The 21,717-nt window shown below is 43.4% G+C and overlaps 2 protein-coding genes across 2 annotated transcripts; one reads left to right on the plus strand and one right to left on the minus strand.

The window, feature by feature from the left end:
- The first annotated feature begins 416 nt into the window (after positions 1 to 416).
- LOC147256908 (uncharacterized) lies at positions 417 to 4,410 on the plus strand. The gene is made up of 3 exons (XM_086210042.1): positions 417 to 740; positions 1,931 to 2,047; positions 2,119 to 4,410. Exons 1-3 carry the CDS (start codon positions 654 to 656, stop codon positions 2,299 to 2,301), a joined length of 387 nt encoding a protein of 128 aa, XP_086066168.1. The 5' UTR covers positions 417 to 653; the 3' UTR covers positions 2,302 to 4,410.
- Positions 4,411 to 5,774: 1,364 nt separating this feature from the next.
- LOC147256909 (polycomb complex protein BMI-1-like) lies at positions 5,775 to 20,666 on the minus strand. Its single transcript, XM_086210592.1, has 9 exons — positions 20,365 to 20,666; positions 19,667 to 19,794; positions 19,347 to 19,443; positions 18,560 to 18,615; positions 18,334 to 18,463; positions 17,999 to 18,038; positions 17,790 to 17,888; positions 15,570 to 15,650; positions 5,775 to 6,961 (listed from the first exon to the last, which is right to left on the minus strand). Exons 2-9 carry the CDS (start codon positions 19,782 to 19,784, stop codon positions 6,581 to 6,583), a joined length of 1,002 nt encoding a protein of 333 aa, XP_086066718.1. The 5' UTR covers positions 19,785 to 19,794; positions 20,365 to 20,666; the 3' UTR covers positions 5,775 to 6,580.
- Between the last annotated feature and the right edge of the window lie 1,051 nt (positions 20,667 to 21,717).

The raw sequence follows: 21,717 nt of genomic DNA on the forward strand, positions 1-21,717 counted from the left end.
CGTCTTTCCTGGAGGGACCATGTGACTGCGGTGATGGATAAAGGGAAAAAGGTACTGAATGTGATGAGGAGTTTTAATTGGAAAACATCCGGACGGCTTGTGCTCCATGTGTCAGGTGCCAGAGACTGTGCAGCATGTGCTTATTTCGTGTAGATGTTACAGCTGGGAGAGGCAGGTGCTGATCAATCAGTTGCGGGAAGTGGGGCTTGGGGAGGTGACAGTTGCAGCCATCCTGGAGGAGGGGGGGGGAGGCAAGCGCTGGCTGTTTGAGTTTTTAACAGCCACAGGACTGTATCAGAGAGTGTAGTGGGAGTAGGGATGTGAAGATCCAACAGGAGGCAGCAATGCAACTAATGGATGCAAGCCGCCGTTAAACAGCAAAGAAGAAGAAGATTGGTTCGCTGGTAACACGTGACTCTAGGAAACGACCCCTTCAATCACTCCAGTTGGCTGCTGCCTGCTGGTTTGTTGTGGTCAAATCCGGTCAAATTTTGCGCCACAAATTTGGACTGTCCTTGTGATAGCCTGATTTTATTTTCTCCTGCGTTGCCGTGATGTAACGACATGTTTTGTCACTTCCTGTTAAATATCAGCTGCGCGATGTCGTCTTGCGTGGACTGACTGAGTTAGCTAACGAAGCTGTGATAGGAAACATGAATTTTTTAGTGACCAAGGTAGAACCTAAGTGGATTACTTTAACCTTGATACAACCTTGGACAGCAGCTATGGCAGCCTCCAAGGTAACTGACGTCCTGCTATTAGCACCAGTCTGGTGTTACTAGGAGGACACGTTTGTTTTAAGTTCTCTCAGTGTTCTGAAGTGAGGTGAACAGTAACCAATTCGATTCTTTGGTAGATAGAATGGAAATTGAAGTTCAAGCCTCCATTTCTCCCGCATCAAAAACTCTGTATCCTGTGGAAAGCGTGTTTTTGTACTCCCTTGACCTGAAACACGTGTATCAGAAACCTCTGATGTATGAACAGGTTCCAATTAACGCGTGCAAGGCAAAGCCCCGCACAGCTGTTTTCGATCCTAACTTGATTGACGTCACTCTGGTGTGTTTATCTCAATCAGAGACGACCAGCCTGCAGCTCTAATTAGCTCATTTCACAGCAGTGACGATGGGCTCAGGTGTTATTGATCAAATAAACTGGTCGTGTGCCATTTACTGCGTCACAGCCGCTGTAACGAGTAACAGTTTACTCGCATCGTGGGCGCTGCTGACGCATCTAAATGGAACGGGGGAATAAAGACCTTTATGAGAAGCTCACCTATTTCTATCGCTCACTGAAATCAGCTTCTACTACGAAGTATATGAACGCAACAGTTGCTGAGTGCAAATTGAAGATATTTCCTGTTTTAAACTTATTAACTTAGATCGTATTTTAAGATTTATGATTTCATGCAGTATTTATTTTAGTCGAATTTCTTTTCTGATTATTCAGTGTAGTTATTCAGTTTTTGTTTTTTTACTTTTTGTGACATTTGCAAATCATTTAGTTTTTCTGTCACAAGCAGCGACTGAAAATTATTACATGCAGTGATTAAAAAAAATTAAACATTAAGCACACTGATGTTTCTATTTTTTTGTTTGGAATTTACAGCGGGTTTTTTTATTCAGGAAAAAAATGCAATACTGTGTATGCAGAAGTCGAGCAGATATTTTGGATTGTCAGAGCTTCTTCGAATATGCCAGTAAACCAGTTTGCCAGTTAGCCAGCATCCACAGTACCTGAACCTAAAGAAGGAATTCATACATCATTTGTTAAATTAGTTTATGTAAATGAGATGTTTTGTCAGCTTAATGTTGGGTCTATCAAGAGAACATTATAGAGTTGATGTTAGCCTGCGAGACTACTTTCTCTTAACATTATTAGAAATATTGTCCCACATTCTTGGTCAACTCTACCTCACTGTTGGCGCCCACAGGTCCATCTCTCCACGCTTCCTCCAGAACCTGTTATCCCCTCAAAGAAGCCTTTCAAAGTGGACCTTATTGGTGGAAAACGTTATTCGTGGTGCACCTGTGGGCACAGCAGGAAACAGGTAAAATCACCTCCAACCTCAGCTTGCATCACGCATCCTCTGCATTCTCTGACCATGTCGGGTCCTTTCAGCCGTTCTGTGATGGATCACACAAGTTCTTCGCCCAAGGCCTGTCCCCACTGCGCTTTGTCCCAGAGAAAGACACCACCGTGTGGTTGTGTGGCTGCAAGTACACTAACAACCCACCTTACTGTGACGGCACACACAAGCAGGACTTCATTGTGTCGGCTCCTCTACATGAACCAACAGACTAAAGGAGGAGGATGGAGTCTGTCTGTCTGTCTCTTCAACGTATGTGTGTGAGGATGGACCGTATCTCCCAGAAGTACTGATGTCAATGCCATATTCTCTTAACTTTTAAATGAGTTATGGGTTTTTGTCCAATATGATAGGACTGTACGATAATGCAAATGTTCTTGGTCCGGTTGAAATATCACTTGAGATCCAAAAGCCACAGACATTGTCAGAACTGAAGGGAAGGAAGAAGTGAAAATGCTTGAAAGAAAGTGTTTATGAAACCTGCTCTTGATCAATGGAGTTGCCTGGGAGACCAGGTCAAAAAATATGCTGAAGGCCACCCAATGACAAAGATTCATCGTACAGTATTTTGTTTTAGTATTTAGAATCAGAAAGGAATGCTGACTTATTTGTTTGCATGTACTTCAGTCTGGTGATACTATTCACTCCATCCTCCTTGTACTATTGTGCAGGTGTGACAGTGACATGCCTGTACCCTCTTGTGATGCATTCAAGACAACTCAGAAGTTGAGAACAAACAAGATGTCAAGAATGAATTGAACCAGGAAATTAGCAGATGGTTTTATCTCAGAGCTCTGAATTCTTAGATTTTATATCACTTACAACATCAGACAAAGCTGCCTTCTTCAACGCATTTCACTCATGGTTTGTCGTGTAACTTAAACTAATTAAATTTACTTCACATTACTTAGCTCCTCTGGGTCTGAAGCACGTGTAGAGAGTGACAAGTGAACTAGAACAAAAGATTTGATCTCTGGCCTGTCCAGTAAATTTATCATGTGCTTAAAGTTCTCAATCCTGCATCTTTAATAAAACAGATGTATTTTGGACATTATTACATGTTAATTTAACTAATTTAAGTCAAAGCGAGCTACAAAGTGAGGTAATAACCTCAGCGTAACAGCTGTACCATCATAGTACCAGAAAGGTGGGTAGTCCAGAACGCCTCTGGTCAGTGCAAGAGCGAGAGGTCTGTGGCTGAAATAAGTTTCTCCGTGTGTCATCTGGTCTGGACAAAGCAGTCGATGCGGGCGCCCCTCCTTCAATGCTTTTTAGATTTAATTGTATTAATATATTAACTGTCAATGATTGAGCCGACACAGCCAGTGTTAGCCTTCTGTATGAATCATGATATTGTCATGAGTCAGATGACGCCTAGCGTCCAACTACGGCGAGGCCGTACAAATGTCACTGTCACATGATCACTTGTTATAACTTTTAATGCTGGAACATGGCACAACTTAGATGGACTGTAAATGTGCTTGTTGATACTGTTGCTGTCAAGCAGACTCCTTTTGTTTCCATCAATCAGTACTGTTGATCACCTCTTTTTCACTGTTACAAACATTGAGCAATACAGGGATCCCCAAAGTCCCTGTGACGCTGCACATCTCCTCCCTGGCCCTGTCTTGGATGAGCTCGAAACAATAAGCAGACAATTTCCTGTGACTTTGAGCTGAAGAGTTCAATAAAATGCTATCAAATTACAATGATGGTGTCCAGCTAGCTGCAGTGTTTGATGTCATGTAGCTATCGTGCTTGTTTTTTTTTCCACCTTTGCTTTCTCTCCTTATCTTTTTTTGAGTTCTTGGAGGAAGACATGACTCCATCATCGCGCTCCAGCATCACCCAGTCACCCAGCTCTGTTAGTCGTTTCAGATGTCATCCAAGCATGGAGGCCGATTAAACCAGTTTGCCCCGTTCATGCATGTCAGAGGGCCTCAACTATTTTTTTTTCATCAGGATTACTTGGGCAGTGGCGGTAACAATCTCAGCAGAGAGGCAAAGAGGCTGTCGGTGTTCTGTGGAGAACTGCAGTAACTCAGAAGCACACAACAGAATAAAATACAATCATCTCTTTGTCAGTGTCATCAATGATAACTGGTTTTAAGAATATAAATGCTCACTCGTTACGACCTGATTGGATTCAGCTGTAGAATTTTCTTTGAATCGTCTCCCTTTAGTGCTCTTCGTCCATGTGATTTTAAGCATGTTAGAGTTCTTTTATCACAAATAGTTTGCCAGTGAAAATTGTTTTTACAAAGTGGGAAAATGAACTGTGATTTTCAAAGCCAACTGAATAATGTGCCTATAATTAAAATGGCCCGAGCGTAAGCTGATACAAAACATTTGCTTGAAGTTCACAAATAATTTTCCAGTGTGGATGCATTTATTCAGCAAAGGTCTGGCCTTACCTGCGTACAGCTGAGCTGTATAGAGTCCTGCAGGGGCCATGGAGAGACAACCAGTATTATGTAGAGGGCCCAAGCTCTTTCTGTTGAAGCTGCAAGGTGTAACTTGTTCAGACATAAACTGAGGGATCAAGGTATACCTTGGGGCCTCAAAATAACTAAATTGAGGGAACCAGGTGAGTGTTAACATGGATCAGCTTCACACTGCCGGACTAAAACTCAATAAAGTATGTGCTGATAGGTTTACTGCCTTTGATGAACCCAAAAAAGAAGACTGTCAACTCTGTAGGCAGTATTTTGCCCTCAAGTCATTACAGCAAAACTTTATAGCTCCTGTGAGGTGCTGCAGTTCTCACCAGGTGGCGGGAGGTTCGCAGCCACGACTGGAAACCATGATTATGATTATTTAATACCCAGGAGAGGAGAGGAGGTATGGTGGTGCAGTGGTTAGCACTGTTGCCTCACAGCAAGAAGGTCCCGGCTCAGGCGCGGGATCTTCTGTTTGCATGTTCTCCCTGTGCTTGCGTGGGTTCTCTCTGGTACTCCAGCTTCCTCCCACAGTCCAAAGACATGCAATTGGGGACGAGGCTGATTGATACTGTAAACTGACCGTAGGAATGAATGTGAGTGTGAATGGTTGTCTGTCTCTATGTGCTGGCCCTGTGATGGACTGGTGAACCCCGCCACTCACCCGAAAGCCGCTGAAATAGGCTCCAGCCCCCCCGCGACCCTTAACAGGATACGAGGGAGAAAATGGATGGATGGATGGATGGAATATCCAGGAGTTCACATTATAGACTCACTGATCAACATAATGACACAGAATTCAGCTTGTAAATTTATCAACAGACCCCCACTTTTTCATCCCAGGCTTTTCGAGATCATATGTATGCAGCTTTGCAACCTGAGATTTAGACACAATTATATGTGTGAATGGAAAATTATGCAATCCCTACATGTGTATGTTGTTCATTCTCATGGATAAGAATATGTAAGGTAGTCCTATATGCTCAAAGTCTAAGATAAGTTTATGATAAAGTACAAGCATTCTCTATATAGCATATTCTCTGAACGCTGCAATCTCAGATCTTTTCCCCCTCAATGTGCTTCTGATTCTCCATCATAGTGTTAAAAGCTTTGATGAAGCCATTTATGTGGACCAGAAATAAATTATATTTGATTTGACGGAGTCTTTTAGGTCATTCATTGTCCATCTTTGCTATGTACACCACAGAATAAGTTCAGGAAACGATAAATAGGACACAAGGGTCGGAAGAACCTAGTAAGTAAACATTTTATTGACCTAAAACATGCACATATGGCTGATAAAAAAAGTATCTTTTGTTGAACAGAAACAAAAGGGAATGTGGAATCTTATGAAACTACAACATACATGGCCAAATATTGAAATCCCTTTTGAGCTCTTGTGGCTGACAATGAGAACGTCTCTTTGTGAGCGTGGTAGTGCTTGGACAGGTGAAGGTTTCTCCTGTTGGGGGGGGGATACTTCCTGCTTCAGGTTTTGTGATCTGACTTCAAAAAAGTGCATCGACAGCTTCATGAAATGTGTGTTACCTGATGAGCGCTTGCTTATACTGACACTTTTACAGCAGTTAAAGGCAAGGATTCAGCTTTTTTTTTTTTTTTCCTTTACATCCAACTTGAGCAGTGGTTTGCACTGCGATGCCTTTCAGCATCTTGTCAAGTTTTTATGGTAACCGAACCGAAGTAGATGGGACTACGGAAATGGAACAGACCCACTGCATATACAATACAAAACGATTACAACATCTTGTATAAAAGATAAGTTTATACATATGTACCCACACATGCTCACATTAGATACATACTGTACAGTTTGTATGTGTGCACTGCTCTAGTCTAACACACAAACACACTCACCCACACCCACACACACACACACACATACACACAAGTGTCTTTTTTGGCTGCACGTCTCAGTCTTTCCTGGTGAAAGACGATAACTGCCTCCTGGCTCTCCACAAGGAAGAAGCTTGTCTATTTTGCTCTGGAGAAAGAAGGGTGCAATTCTAACATCGTCCTCCCTGCCGTCCTACACACATTAGGTTGTAGGAGGCAAACCACTTTTTTCTCCGCCCCTCGCCTCCTCTTTGCTGGCCCCGGAGCTTGTGCCGTTGACAGTCACCTTCCTAGCGGCAGCGCCCTGTTTGGAGGCGAGAGTGTGTCGCTGAGTATTGTTGGGCGCAGAGGTACCGTTGGAGCTTTGGATGGCAGGAGAGAGGTTGTGTGGCGCAGCGCTGGACTGCGAGGAGGCTCGGGGTGGCTGGGCTGCAGCAGGACTGTGGACTTTGTCACTCTGGGAGTCGCTCTCTGACGTCGGGCTGGTGTTGACACCATCAGAGTGGCCCTGGGTGGCAGACTGGGACGGCCTCCTACGCTTCCGTGTGGGTTTGACCAGATACTGCAGAGGGATGGGTCCAGTCTGCAGAGATGCAGAACAAGAAGAGCAGTGTGAGTGTGAGTGTGATGATGAAGTTGTTGACAAACCTGCGCAGAGTCCAGAGGTTTCATCTACAAAGGATGCATACACATAAAAAGGCACCTCTATAACAACAGACTTGATGGGGAAAAGTGTGCACCATTATGTAAACATGCATACCAACATTTTGGTATGCATGTAACACTAATGATGATGAGGTGGCGCAGTGACTTATTAATGTTCATCAATATCCAGCGGTGTTTTTAACTACATGCACTTGCAGTGAGCCATAATTGTTCTATAAATTGTTCCTTTGATTTTGAAACTACATAGACAAAATGAAATCAAAGCCTGCTAAAAGTCAATTTGATATTTCTTCAGCGCCTGTTGTCTGTCACATCCTCCACCGCCAGAGTGAAGAGGAGAGCACCTGACTGTTTAATTATTGTGTTGTTTGAATCAAAGAAAAGCAAAGTCTTAAGATTTAGCCAAGTCCATAAAAGAAGCCCTCACCATCAGTCCTCGCTATGAAAGTTAACTGTGTTATAAAATCTTCTACACCTTTTAAACATCTTAATCAAATTATTGCAGGACACCTCTGATTGATGATTTCATGATGTTACGATGTGATGTCATCAGTGAGATTGCAGTAAACACCTGAATATGGCGATGACACATTCACCGTGAGGTGAAACGGTACCACATTCAGTTATGAGGAACCACTGATCGGCTGGCTGGAGTTGTTCATTCGACTTAAAATCAGCTACTTTTTATCGACCATTTATAGCTGGATGTGGGAGTGTCAAGGAGGAGATAAAGGCAGATTTCACAGGCACACATATGCAGGTGGACTCTGATTTCTAAAGACACGCTGCTTCCAGCAGAGTGTACACGTGGTTATTCTTGATCCTCTTTATTTTTCTTGCTTGGTTGCTTTTTTGTTTTAAAAGCTGTCCTCCATGCTGCTTTTTCTACAGTTATCAAAGACCGTTTACAAGCCCAAGATGCTTCAGTCTGGTGTTATTTTTTCAAAATCTGTCACTTCTTTCTGGTGCAATAACTGTGTTTTGGTCGGTGAGCATGACGCACCAGGAAAAAGAAAGGCAACCATCAGCTTTTATCAGTGGGTTCACACACGTCTGAGATAACCAGCGTTTAGGCGGTTGAGTGCTGTGGGAAATATACGTGAAAGAAGCTTTAGTCTCCTCAAGGAAAGCACGATTATTACGGCTGCACCTACTTATAGCACCTGGTCCTATTTAGTACACACTCATGTATTTATAATTCAGTGTGTGAATGGTAAATTGTACTCATTCATAGTAATACAGGTGTCCATCCATCCAATTTATATCAACCATATTTAACCATCCATCCATCCATCCATCCATCCATCCATCCATCGCAGGACCATCAAATTAGGGGCTCAGTATCTTGCTCAAGGATACATCAACATGGCCACCGGGGGACGTGAGGATCGAACCAGCAACAATTTGGTTGCTAGAACACGACCCTCACCTGAGATTCTGGATCTGAAGCCAACAGTCCCCTGAACCTGGATTCTTTCACATTAAGCAAATCTTAAGGACTTTTTTCTTTCATTTACGTAACATTGCTAAGATCAGACACATCCTGCCTCAAAAAGATGCAGAGGAACCTGTCCATGCTTTTGTCACTTCCAAGCTGGATTACTGCAGTTCCCTCCTATCAGGCTGCACCAGTAAGTCCTTAAAGACTCTCCAGCTGGTCCAAAATGCTGCTGCCCACGTGTTGACGAGAACTGGTAGAAGAGACCATGTCTCTCCTGTACTAGCTTCTCTGCATTGGCTTTCTGTCAAATTTAGAATAAAATGTAAAATTCTTCTTCTAACATACAAAGTCCTCAACAATCAGGCTCCTTCATGCTTCTCTCTCATCCTCTCCTCTTAATTCTCCTCTCAATTTAGCGAGTGACGACATGTTTAGCCGCATGCGTTCATTCCATCGCTGGATGTCTAGGTGGTGCTTAGATAACAACGTGGCTTACATAGACAATTGGAGCTCCTTCTGGGGAAAGCCTGGTCTGATTCGGAGAGATGGCGTCCATCCTACTTTGGATGGTGCATCTCTCTTATCTAGGAACATAGGCCAATTTATTAGCCATACTAATCCCTGACAAGCACCCAGAGTTCAGACCAGCAGGCAGAGCTGCAGTTTAACACGCCCCTCTGCTGGTTCCTTCGTGTTGTCACCCACCCAGCCTATAGAAACTGTGTCTGCCCCGAGGCTGTATAAGCCTACACCCAAATCTGGAGGAGTAATTTATAGCAACTTAGTTCAAATTAAAACCACTGCTCCAGCAAATCAACCCAATACAACTATTAAATGTGGTTTGCTTAATATTCGATCTCTCCCATCCAAGTCTCTCCTAGTGAACGATTTAATTACTAATTATCAGATTGGTGTATTCGCACTTACTGAAACCTGGGTGCAGCAAGATGAGTATGTTAGTTTAAATGAATCTTCCCCTCCTGGTTACATTAACTACCATGTACCTCGCACCACTGGCAGAGGAGGAGGAGTAGCTGCAATCTATCAGTCAAATTTGGTGCTTAACCCTCGACCTAACAGTTCATTTAACTCATTTGAGAGCCTTACTGTCAGCTTTTCCCACCCAGACTGGAAAGCAGAGAAACCACTCTTACTTGCTGTGGTGCACCGTCCTCCTGCACCTTATTCTGAGTTCTTAGAAGAATTCCCTGACTTTCTGTCTAACTTGGCATTGAACTCAGACAAAGTCATTATAGTGGGTGACTTTAACATCCATGTGGATGTTAATGATGATTCTCTGGCCACTGCGTTTAAGTTGCTTCTTGATTCTGTTGGCTTCTGTCAGAGGGTAAACAAACCCACTCACACTTTTAATCACATCCTTGATTTAGTACTCACTTATGGAATAGAAGCTGACCGCATCATAGTTCTTCCTCAGAACCCTGTCTTGTCTGATCACTCCTTAATTACATTTGAATTTACTTTAACAAATTATATCCTACCTGGGAAAAAGTCCCGCTTCAGTAGATGTCTATCTGACACTGCTGTTTCTAGATTTAAGGAGCTTATTCCAGCAGAGCTTGCTGCCACATCTTGTAGTGATATAATGGGCAGTTATGCTGATTTCACCCCCTCGCAGGTAAACTATCTTGTGGACAGCACTGCAGCAGCACTCCTTGGGACACTTGATGCCATAGCTCCCCTGAAGAAGAAGGTTATCAACCAGAAAAGAATAGTTCCCTGGTACAGCCCAGAGCTGCGTGCCTTAAAACAGAAGACCAGACAACTGGAAAGGAAGACACATTCCAGCCAGCACGAGGAAGTCCGCCAAGCCTGGAAGGAGAGTTTATGAATATATAAAAAAGAACTCCGTAATGCCAGAAGCGCTTACTACTCGTCCCTGATAGAAAAGAATAAGAACAACCCCAGGTTCCTCTTCAGCACCGTGGGCAGGCTCACCAAGAACCATAGTGCTGTTGAGCCATGCATCCCCCCAACTCTCAGCAGTAACGACTTCCTTTTTTTCTTTACTGAAAAGATTGTGAATATTAGAACGAAGATTGCCAGTAATGGAGGACAGACTACAGTCCCCATAGAAGCACCTCCCGGACTTGGTGCATACTTGGACAGCTTCTCCCCCATCGACCTGTCAGAATTAACTTCTGCAGTCGGTTCCTCCAAGTCAGCCACTTGTCTGCTGGATCCCATCCCAACAAGCCTCCTTAAGGATGCCTTCCCTCTAGTCAACACTTCTATATTAAATCAAATTAATCTTTCCTTAGTCACAGGTTATGTGCCACAGGCCTTTAAGGTGGCTGTCATCAACCCTTTACTTAAAAAACCTTCTCTTGACCCAGATGTATTAGCCAACTATAGGCCAATATCCAACCTCCCCTACATCTCCAAGATCCTTGAGAAGGTTGTTCTGGAGCAGCTACATGAACATCTGCACATCAACCAGCTCTTTGAAGCCTTCCAATCTGGATTCAGGTAACACCATAGCACTGAAACAGCACTGGTCAGAGTCTCTAATGATCTTCTTATAGCTTCAGACAGAGGTCTTGTCTCTGTGCTTGTCCTTTTGGACCTCAGTGCTGCATTTGACACCATCAACCACAGCATCCTGCTACAGAGACTAGACCATGACATTGGGATTAAAGGAACTGCCCTAAAATGGTTTAAGTCCTACTTATCTGACAGGTTTCAGTTTGTTAATGTTAATAATGACCATTCTGAGTATAGCAGAGTTACATATGGTGTACCACAGGGTTCAGTTTTAGGACCGATTCTCTTCACTCTTTACATGCTCCCATTAGGTGACATAATCCGGAAGCACTCTATCAACTTCCACTGTTATGCAGATGACACACAACTTTACTTGTCGATGGAGCCAGACGACACAAGCCAGCTTACTCATCTGCAAGACTGCCTGAAAGACATTAAATCCTGGATGTCCTCTAACTTCTTAATGTTCAATTCAGATAAAACTGAGGTAATCATTTTTGGACCTAAACACCACAGGGACACACTCTTGAATCGGATCTCTGCTCTAGATGGCATCACCCTAACTCCGAGTACAACTGCAAGGAACCTTGGGGTCATTTTTGACCATGACCTTTCCTTCAGCTCCCACATAAAGCATGTGACTAGGACCGCCTTCTTCCATCTGCGAAGTATCGCTAAGATTAGGAATATCCTTTCCCAGAGTGATGCTGAAAAACTGGTGCATGCATTTATCACTTCTCGGCTGGACTACTGCAACTCTCTCCTGTCAGGATGTCCTAAATACTCCCTAAAGAGTCTCCAGCTGGTCCAGAACGCTGCAGCGAGGGTTTTGACGGAAGTTAAGAAGAGAGAACACATCTCTCCCACTTTAGCTTCTCTCCACTGGCTTCCTGTAGGATCTAGAATCGACTTCAAAGTCCTTCTGCTGACTTATAAGGCTCTCAATGATAAAGCTCCATCCTATTTGAAAGAGCTCATTAGTCCCTACTGTCCGACCAGAGCACTCCGCTCCCAGAATGCAGGTCTTTTAGTGATTCCCAGTATCAATAAAAACAGACTGGGAGGTAGAGCCTTTAGTTACCGGGCTCCTCTACTGTGGAACCAGCTCTCTCCATGGGTCAGAGAGGCAGACACTTCAACTACGTTTAAGTCCAGGCTTAAGACCTTCCTCTATGACAGAGCTCCTCTCCTCTCCTCTCCCCCTCTCTCCTCCTCTCCTCCCTGCACATTTTTGGAACTGTCACTACCACTACTTGTTGCACTTTGTAGTTTGGCCTTGGTGTCTCGCAGTCTCTCTGTGTTTCCACAGATCCACCAGAGCCCCAACCGCCACCTGCATCGCCGCCCCCCCCCCCCCCCTTATTCCCTACTGTTACACCGGCCTGCGATCCCCTTCCATGAACCAGTCTGCCATCCAGTCCCCCATCAAGCTGGCTTGCTCTCCCTGCCTCCCCTTCCAGATGCTTCCTTCTTCAGCTGTTATTAACATTTCCGTGTTTCCCACATTCTGCATTATAAACTGTTTTCTTGTCTGTAACAACATCTACTGCACGTCTGTCCGTCCTGGGTGAGGGATCCCTCCTCTGTTGCTCACCCTGAGGTTTCTCAGATTTTTCCCTGTTAAAAGGGTTTTCTATGGAGTTTTTCCTCAGTCGATGTGAGGGTCTAAGGGCAGAGGATGTTGTTATGATGCCATGTGAAGCCCTTTGAGACAAACTGTTTGTGAAAACGGGCTCTACAAATAAAATTGCCTTGCCTTGCCTTGCCTCTCTGTCCTCCTGTATGTGTCATACATAAATCATACTCATATGTGTTACTAACTCTTCTTCTCTGGAGCCTTCAGGCTCCCCTCATCCCAGATCCCAGGTGCTGCTGGAGGAGGATGCAGACCTGAAGAGGCTCAAGCTGCCACCTGTAGCACCACCTGCTCACGTCCCTGTCTGTCCATCAGTCTCTTCCCTTTCTCTCTCTCTTTATCTCTGTCCAACTCTTTCCTTCTGTATATCTGTCTTCCTCCATTAACTGTCTTTGTCTCTGCCCTGCTCTCCTGCTCTCTTTCCCCCCCAACCGGTCAAAGCAGAAGGCCGTCCCCACTGATCCTGGATCTGCTCAATGTTCCTGCCTGTTAAAAGGAAGGTTTTCATCGTCGCTGTTGCAGGATGTGCTTGCTGATGGAGAATTGTTGGGTGTAAATTCATTGAAGGAGTGTGGTGCTGGACCTGCTCTACCTGTAAAGTGTCATGAGATAACTTTGTAACCATTGTAATCTGGGGAAGAATAAAGCTCTTCTGGGATTTACAATAAGATCATGTTATTAGTGTATACTGCAAGGGCTTGATGGAAAAAGGGTGTAGCTGATATTCTGGCTGAAAATGAGTTTTATATATCATTTTAAAAGGTCTTTATGAGCTCCATCAAATAATAAAAGAACACATTCACTTTATTTTTTTACCTTACTCTTACTTTTTACTTTAAATAACGGCTGCAAGCATAAAGGTGTATTTGATATTTTGGCCAAAATGTGAGCATTTGTAGTTTTTTTAAAAATAATATTTCAAAATATGAATTCCTTGAGGCTTAACCCCTGTTAAAATGTAGATTGCATAAATATGTTGTTTCACATTAAATAGATCATGAACAAAGTAGCCAAAAAACCCTCCTTCAAGTAGGAGAGGCTACCTGTGCGTGAGAGAAAGGTGAAGACGATTCATAGAACGCCATTACCAACGTTTAAAAAAAAAAAAAAAAGCAACAAAGAGACAAGAACATCGGAGATTCACCATACTTTACAGTAACTGTACACTTGACCTCTCTTAACTTTTTTGAAGAGCTCATACAGGTTGTCGCTCACTGGCCACTCACATTCACTCGCTGCTGCCTGTGTGTTCAGTGGGTTTTTGTGTAGCTCCGCCTCCATGTGATTGGTGGGTTGAAGCGCTTGTCTAGGATCAGATAATTCTCTCCCGCACTGTCTCATCATTTATGCCTTGGGTTGAAAATCTGATTGTAGATCAGTTTTTAGCATGTGAGGTACAACCAAAGGTTAAATAAATGGACTAGACGTTGACAGACAGCAGTCGTGGCTGGACATCAGTGCAGACATGTCCCTCCTGTAGCTACCCAATCCTACGCGCTTGATTTGTAAGATGATTTGTTATCTACCTTGAATCAGGTGTTGTCTAAACTAATGAGAAAACACTGCTATTGGTATGTGGATCAGGACTGTTCTTATTTAAACAGAGGACATCAGCTGCTAATTTGATTCAACAATGTGGCCCAGGTCACATTTGGGTTCAAACTGATAAAATGATGTTGTCACATGAGGTCAAGACCACCTCGCCTGACCATCCTCCATGTGCCCCAGGAATGCTCACACCTGAACTTAGCTCAGCTTTCCACTCATGATGGCATCACTCCAGGTGCATGTTGACACCAGGTCTTCACAAGGCCTACTTCTCTCTGGGCGCATTACTTCAGTAAACATTTTCCTTACTAGAGAGCAGAATAATAGCCATGAGTGGAAAATCATCCTCTCAAGGGAGTGTTTCTGTTCCATGAGCAGAAAAGCCTCTTTGCGAGAGTGCATCTCCACTCTGAGGGCACATGTGGTTCCACTGGGGCTGTGATGGTCCTCAGCTCGACCCTCCTGACACGCTCTCCACTCCTTTAAGCCCCCAAAGCAGAGATGTGCTCTCGTGAAGTATTGCCTGCACTTGCCTGTTTTTTTTTATGCTCGCGAATAAAGGCACCTAATAATTGCCAAAAATGTCTGACATCCAACCAAATTTGATCGAAATCCATCCACAACTTTTGGAGTTAGTCCTGTTAGCAACTGGCGGTCACACCCGTCAAGCCAAGATGGAGATGGACAAAACTGACGGGAGTCCCCCAAACCATTTTCCTGAACCTTGGTGTGGTGATGGTTAGGTTAGTAGTGGTAGAGGTGGTGGGGGGGGGGGGGGGGTGTCAAAGAACAGCTCATTACACTTTGAGGCAGACAAGTCTGGAACACTGTGAAACTGTCATTGGCATTTTTTGACATTCTGATTATTTTCTAAGGAAATATGATGATGATGATGATGATTAGTGCTGGAGACAGCATTTAATTGATGGAGTTGCCAGAGGCCGCCGTGGGAAGATGTTCCACTCTTTTCTGTTTAACCCATCCTTACACCCACAGTTGCCACTCTTCTCCCCCCCCCCACACACACTTTTTTTTTTTTGCCATAACATTGTTTCTTTTCCTTTATACGATGTAACTTCCCGAGTAGAGAGATACACATTTTGCTCCATGAAAGTGCAACTTTCTCATTGACTCCAAGTTTGAAAGACAGCAGGATTTTCTCACTGGACTCACTGAAATTCACACATCTGTAACATCTGTCCCTCTCTCTCTCCCTCTCTCTTCATGTAAACATGTTTTCTCAACTTGCCCTCTGGTTCATTTAGGATTAGTGTTTCCTCTACAATGGACCTGAGTTTTTCTTCCTCCAAGGTAACATCAATGCAACCATGACCCCTTGTGCCTCAAATGCCATCAGCTCTAGGAAATGTTTGCCATATGAACACTGTCACTCACTCGTCTCCACTCGTAGAAGTAGGCGATGTCCATTAGTGTGTAGTAGTCCTTCAGGGGCTCGTCTCCGTACAACACCTCCACCTGGAACACACCGTCGCCAACATTAGAACTCACCACCATGCTGACCTGTTGTTTCAATAGCTCATTGGGTCATATTACATTCAGGTCTTTTCCAAGATCAGACCAGCATGTTTGGACCGAGGCAGCGTTTTAATTACTTTTTAAGTTTAGTCAAGGACCATGAGCACGAGAGGAGAAGGAGGAGGGTAACAGGGTAAAAGCTGTCCTCCATCATAGTGGACAGGAAGAAAACTAATCCCTGTCTTTACCACTGGAGTTACCAGACTTAACATTACAACCTGCAAATGATGTTTATGCCAAGCTGAGGAAAGACACACTTCATCTGTCTTGTTTCCTACTGTGAGACGTCAGGGAAGAAAGAGATATGAAGCAGATACGGTTGCTTTTGTGTGTGTGTGTGTATTTTATATACTGTATTTTTCAATGAGCATTGCATGGAAGATTGATGGAAACTGCTAATGCCCTCAGTTTCCATCTCACAGGTGGGTTTTCCTTTTTTCTGAAAGACATACGTTCCTATTGAGAGATGTAAAAACCTTTTTTTGGAGATTTAAGATAAAACTGGCACCAAGTGCGTCATTCCCACACGCCACTGAAGAATGACAGACAGAGATTACTTGTAAAAACTTGAGGAAGGTTTGAAGGACAGCGGTCCAACCCAGCAGGCACGCCATTGCTATCAGCAGATCAGTCATGATTTCATATGTCGGTAACAAGCCGATACTACGAAAATAGCAACTCTTCTTTGCTCAACAGATGCTGAGGTAACAATGTGGTGACTATGCGATTTATGGGCCTTCCTAAATGTTTTGTAATTAAAAGTAGGTTGCGTGTTTTTTTTTCCGTAAGTAGAAAAATGATTATAATATCAACTCATTTTCACACAGATAACATCCATATCAGTCGATTTGTCGGCTGCCAGCAAAAATTCCAATGCCATGAATCCTAATCCTTTTCCAAACAAGTTTGGATCTGAGGGTGAGTTGATGCTGTGTAATATTTGAACGTGTTCAAAGAACTGATGATGCCTATGAAATGTACATTTACGTATAAATAAACGTCCCTTACTACAAGCCCTCGACAAATGAGTTCTCACAACGCTGATTGAGCTCATTACCGCCAAGTAAATCTCTGCATTTCACTCTGGGTAGAGTGCGTGTATGTTCCTGCTGTGCTGGGAGGACGTATACCACACAAAAGTTTAATCCAGCGCTCTTCTAGAACTGAGCCATTTCTTGATTTATTCAGTGTTTTACAGCCGCAAAAGTAAAGCTGGAGTCAGCTGGGGTGGAGCTTATGAAGTAATATTTCCTACTATTGCTTTTATATGCTTAGAGCTGCACAATTGATCTAATCATGATATCAGCCAGTACAACAACTGGAAAAAAAAAGGAGTGATTATATTGAACAGTACTGCACACATGTAGAATGAATAGTTTATGGATATTTTGTGTTATTGCCATTTAAGTAATTTGGTAAAACGGCATTTTGAAAACAGTACCAGGTAAATATTTAAGTTTGAATGTTTTAGTTGAGGGGTATTCATTTCTGAATCCTCAGTCATTTCAGTGCATTTTACTTGATACCTTGATTCATGATACCATTTGTTCATCATATCGCAATTAAAACTGTCACAATATCACATGTGACTAGATGATAAATGGGCCAAGAAAATATTTTGATAAATATCAAAGAGTATTTTATGACATAGATATAATGACAATATACCAGCATGATAACGCATGTGCATTAAGAAAATCTTAATCTGACATGAGAATTGTAACGTGACAAATACTGCAATATTCTAAAATATAGGTTGTGTTCTTACAGCAAACAAGACACCATCGGCAATACACTGAGGTCAGCAAGATTGAGTCCATGTCTGTTTATTGTATAAGTCAATATGGTTTTTGTTGTGACAGGCCTGTGTGTATCCACAGTCACTGCAATTAAACTCCTCCACCAAATTGTGCAGCACCAGACTACTGACCATGTTGAATATCTGAAAATTTTAACGAGCGACTCTGGAATCACAGTTTGATGTTCACGAAGAGTTTTAGGGTGATGCACTGGCAGCATCCGATTGATTCGACATCATCTAGTTCATCACACCGTCAGAGTGATGGGAGTGATCATTACCCTGTAGTTGCTGGGTATGTCCATCTTGCTTCTGAGGAACTTTGCTAAGTGCATGACGGACATGGCTGCGGGGCACTGCAGGAAGCGTTTACCGTTGGACTGAGGACAGAAACACAAGTCACGGAGAGTGAGGAGCAGCGGAAAACCCCTCTCCAGCATCATGCCAGCTTCCACTGCTGCTTTATTTTGAAACTGAAATCTGGCTTTACCTTGTCACCTTCCATCTCCGCACGCTGCCGCTCATTGTTTCTGCAAAGCAAAAAAAACAAAAACAAAACAATGAATGTCCATTAACTCTACAATATACAGAAAATCAGACAAACACACAAGCACCGCATGTGCGAATGCTGCATTTCTCTCAAACCCTCTCACGTACACAGACATCACTTATTTCAGTTTAATACAGCTTGTGTGTTCATATCCTAGCAATTCTACTCTCTCATCTGCACAGTGCCTTGCAAGGTGTCATGAATCACTTGCTCCACAGCGACTACACCCATTTTTACTCAAATTTTCAGCGTAAATTAAGACAACAGGAACTCACTTATTCCTCTCGTAGAACTGTATGGACAGACTGATGATTTCATCCTCCGCAATGTTAAACGTCTCTACCACTTCTCCTGGTTCCAGCACACGATTCTCTGCGTAGAAATCCCGCCTCCGTTTCATCTCATCTGAACACAGCAGACAAAAATAAGATCCCCATTAAATATAAGAACGAAGATGAGGCGGAGATGGAGCTGAGCAAGATTTTGTTGCTGTGGTCTTACCTTTGAATAACCCTGGAACCAGCTTATAAACAATATCTTGAAGAGTTTTGTCCGCTCTAAATGAGAAAAAATACACATCACACAGGGGTGCATTATTTACAATGATACTAAACCCAAACTTTTACTTTACAAATACTCACAAATAGATGTCTTGAGCTAAATAACCATTTTTTCCCTGCCTGCATCACATTTCTGACTCCAGAAAGCAGAAAGAGCCAGCCACATATATTTAGCTTGAAGCTAATGAAGACTGATGGCTAACAACAGCAAAACTGTCCATTCAAAAACTTCCAAATACATTGTCTTGTTTAATCCATATCTTTACTGTGACACTTCTCATTCACAGCAGTGTTCAGCACAACCTACTTGCATATTCAGCTGAAGCCACTTGCTCATGCTCGTCTGCACTCACTCACCATCGCACCGAAAATGAAAATATTGTAGAATAACTTGTAAGGTTTTATTCTTTTTATGGACTACTGAATATTCAGCTGATAAAGACGATGTGGATTGTACCAGACGATGCACTCTGGAATGTATAAATGGATGCTGTGGAAAGTTTTGCTTCTGTTTGTAGTCGACTGTCATGGGGCGCCAAAAGTTTCAAGCTAAACACACATGGCCGGCTCTTTCTACATTCTGGAGTCAACCAAAAGTATTTCAGGAGGGAAAAATTGCATTTCTGGCCTCAAGCACACCTATTTGTGACTACTTCAAAGCATTTACATTTTTTGGCTGAGCATTGTTTCAAAGCATTTACATTCTGGGAGAGAGCCTTCTCACTTACCTGATGCTGAGCTGTGGACACGTCTTATGAACCTGGACGTCACATCGAGGGCAGAACTTATTCGTCTCCAGGAAGGCAACAATACATGTTTTACAAACTGTGCACAGAGAAGGAACACAGCGCCAGAGTAGTTGATTGAGAGATATATTGGATACACCCCTGTGCCTCCACCAGAGCCGGAAGCTGAATAAACACCTCATTCTCAATGTGACATTACGACATCCACATGCACTGCAATACACTGGGGTCACAGAACAGACTCATTCATACTGGGCTTCATGGACACACTAAGCAAGCATGCATGGAAGGTAGCAACTTACAGGAATGCAGGCACTCTACGATGGTTGTAGCATCAACCAAGTACCCAGCACACAGTGGGCATGTGAGGTGGGAGTTCAGATCTGTGATTTTAATCCGGTTGGGCTGCATTTTATCCATCTGAGCAGGTCTGCAGAAGAAAACAAATGGCATCATGATGTTACACAGGAGCTTTCTGCTCCTTGTTCCCTGCCAGTGTCCATCACATTAATGTCTGCAGCTCGTACTGGCGACTGCAGCTTGTGGAACCACAACAAAGAGATGTGATGGCCCACAACACAGCACTACAGACATGTACTGGTGGTTCATAAGGCGCTGAGAGGGGGAGCTGTATGCAGGCTGTGTGGTGGTATACATAAGCCCTCTATTGCCTCGCTCCTGTGTGGCCTCATCTTGTGCATCAGCTCTGCTCCTCCTCGGCCAGCGGACCAACAAAGAGCGTTTCCACTCGCACGGAGCTCCGCCGTCCGAGCGAGCGGTACGAGCAAGAACATCCAGCCGAAGCACCAGCACCGAGGGGCTGCAGAGCCCCAGAAAATCACACTGGTACACAAAGCAGCCATCTTAAATTCACTGACAGGGCTGAATCAGGAGGCGAACAAGAGAGACTCAAAATGTGACACCGTGCGCTCCGAGTGCGCCACCGCTAACGGCAGCGCATCGCGACGGATAAAGAGCGATCGCGACGCCTCTTTCCTACCTGATCTGACATCAAAGTTCGCTTGTCCTCCCAGCGAGGATCCAGGTGAATTATTTGGACTTGGATACAATTTGCAGCAGCGCCAGAAAATGGCTTTTTTTCAGCCCCGTCGGAGGACTGCCCATTTTGGATCACGTGATATTATTTTGTCGCCTCGTTCACGGGGCATGCAGGGTATCTGGAGTCTCAGCAGGCCCCCGCACTTTCCGCATCCATTTACAGCTTCACTTTGTGTTTTCATGTAACATTTGTTTGATTATTTCGTTTCAGCGTGTCGAGCAGGATGCGGCCGAGCCACACCCTCCGTGTCTCAGACCCCGGCAGGGAGCGAGCTGGTCCGCTTCATCGAGGCCCTATAGGCCTCATGGCCCGGGGCCCGAGCCTTGGCTTCTGCAAGGGAGGAGAACCGGGACATCTACATAATTTTACATAAAATTTTGCTTGCTCAATTTTATTTTAATGCATTTTCTGTTCTGTTCTGCATTTTTTGTTCATACCATGATAAATCAAAACTAACGGCGTTAAATCCAGGAAGAAAAAAAATCGCTCATAAATATAAGAATATAGATAGTAGGGGAGACCAGGGTAATGTTGCACATAGCTATTTTGTAGTTTTTCTTAATTCACAGAAACAAAAATAAATCTAGTTGTCAACTTTATGAAAATACACTTATCTACCATGAGACATCTGAAAGTCACTAAAATTACTAAAAGCATCATTACCAAAGGCAAAACTATGGCCGCAAAAATGAATTTCTAGACAGATAAAGCGACAAACTTTATGTTGTCTCTGCCAGGGAGCCTCTTATTTTCCCATTAACTCTTTTCCTGCCATTGACAAGATCTCCCAGTAATCCCTTATCACTATCTTGCAGTAGGGCGCACTATTGTACACAATGTGGCAGAATACTGCACGTGAAGGTCCAAAAATTAAGTAAGCAAGAAGCTCTGGGAATGAAAAGGCGCAGCAGAAAGATGGAACTGGTGGTTCTCTAGGGGGCTTGTGCTGCCGCACAGGGCTGATTTAAACATACTTCAGTTGGGTAAAGGATGCGTTGGTTGTCTGGGGGCCTTGAAGCCCTTTGCTGATTATTGGTGTGTATTTTTTCACAGTTTACAAATGAGGTGACCATTTGGGAGTGAGAAAAAAATAAAAAATAAAAATGTGAATCTATTTTGTGCTTGTACATTTTTTTTTTTTACCAAAATAATTTTTCCTTCAGATTTTTGTGTAAAAATCACAGTTTCAGATTAAACTAACCCTCACTTAAGCGTTAATGAAAAAGAATGGATGCACCTACAAGGTAACGTTGAGAAAAAAAAGTGATGATTTTCTCTTCTAATACATTCAGC

Source organism: Aulostomus chinensis, chromosome 8 (genome assembly GCF_037954235.1).
Source record: "Aulostomus chinensis isolate RoL2024-O1b breed Wild chromosome 8, RoL_Achi_v1.0, whole genome shotgun sequence".
NCBI lineage: Eukaryota > Metazoa > Chordata > Actinopteri > Syngnathiformes > Aulostomidae > Aulostomus > Aulostomus chinensis.

Coding starts and splice junctions, on each gene's coding strand:
- LOC147256908 (XM_086210042.1), top strand. CDS start 654: ATGAATTTTTTAGTGACCAAGGTAGAACCTAAGTGGATTACTTTAACC. Junction 741..1,930: donor CAGCTATGGCAGCCTCCAAG/GTAACTGACGTC, acceptor TGGCGCCCACAG/GTCCATCTCTCCACGCTTCC. Junction 2,048..2,118: donor GTGGGCACAGCAGGAAACAG/GTAAAATCACCT, acceptor GGGTCCTTTCAG/CCGTTCTGTGATGGATCACA.
- LOC147256909 (XM_086210592.1), bottom strand. CDS start 19,784: ATGGATAAAATGCAGCCCAACCGGATTAAAATCACAGATCTGAACTCC. Junction 18,464..18,559: donor GGTTCCAGGGTTATTCAAAG/GTAAGACCACAG, acceptor TGCTGTGTTCAG/ATGAGATGAAACGGAGGCGG. Junction 6,962..15,569: donor ACTTCTACGAGTGGAGACGA/GTGAGTGACAGT, acceptor GCATCTCTGCAG/ACTGGACCCATCCCTCTGCA.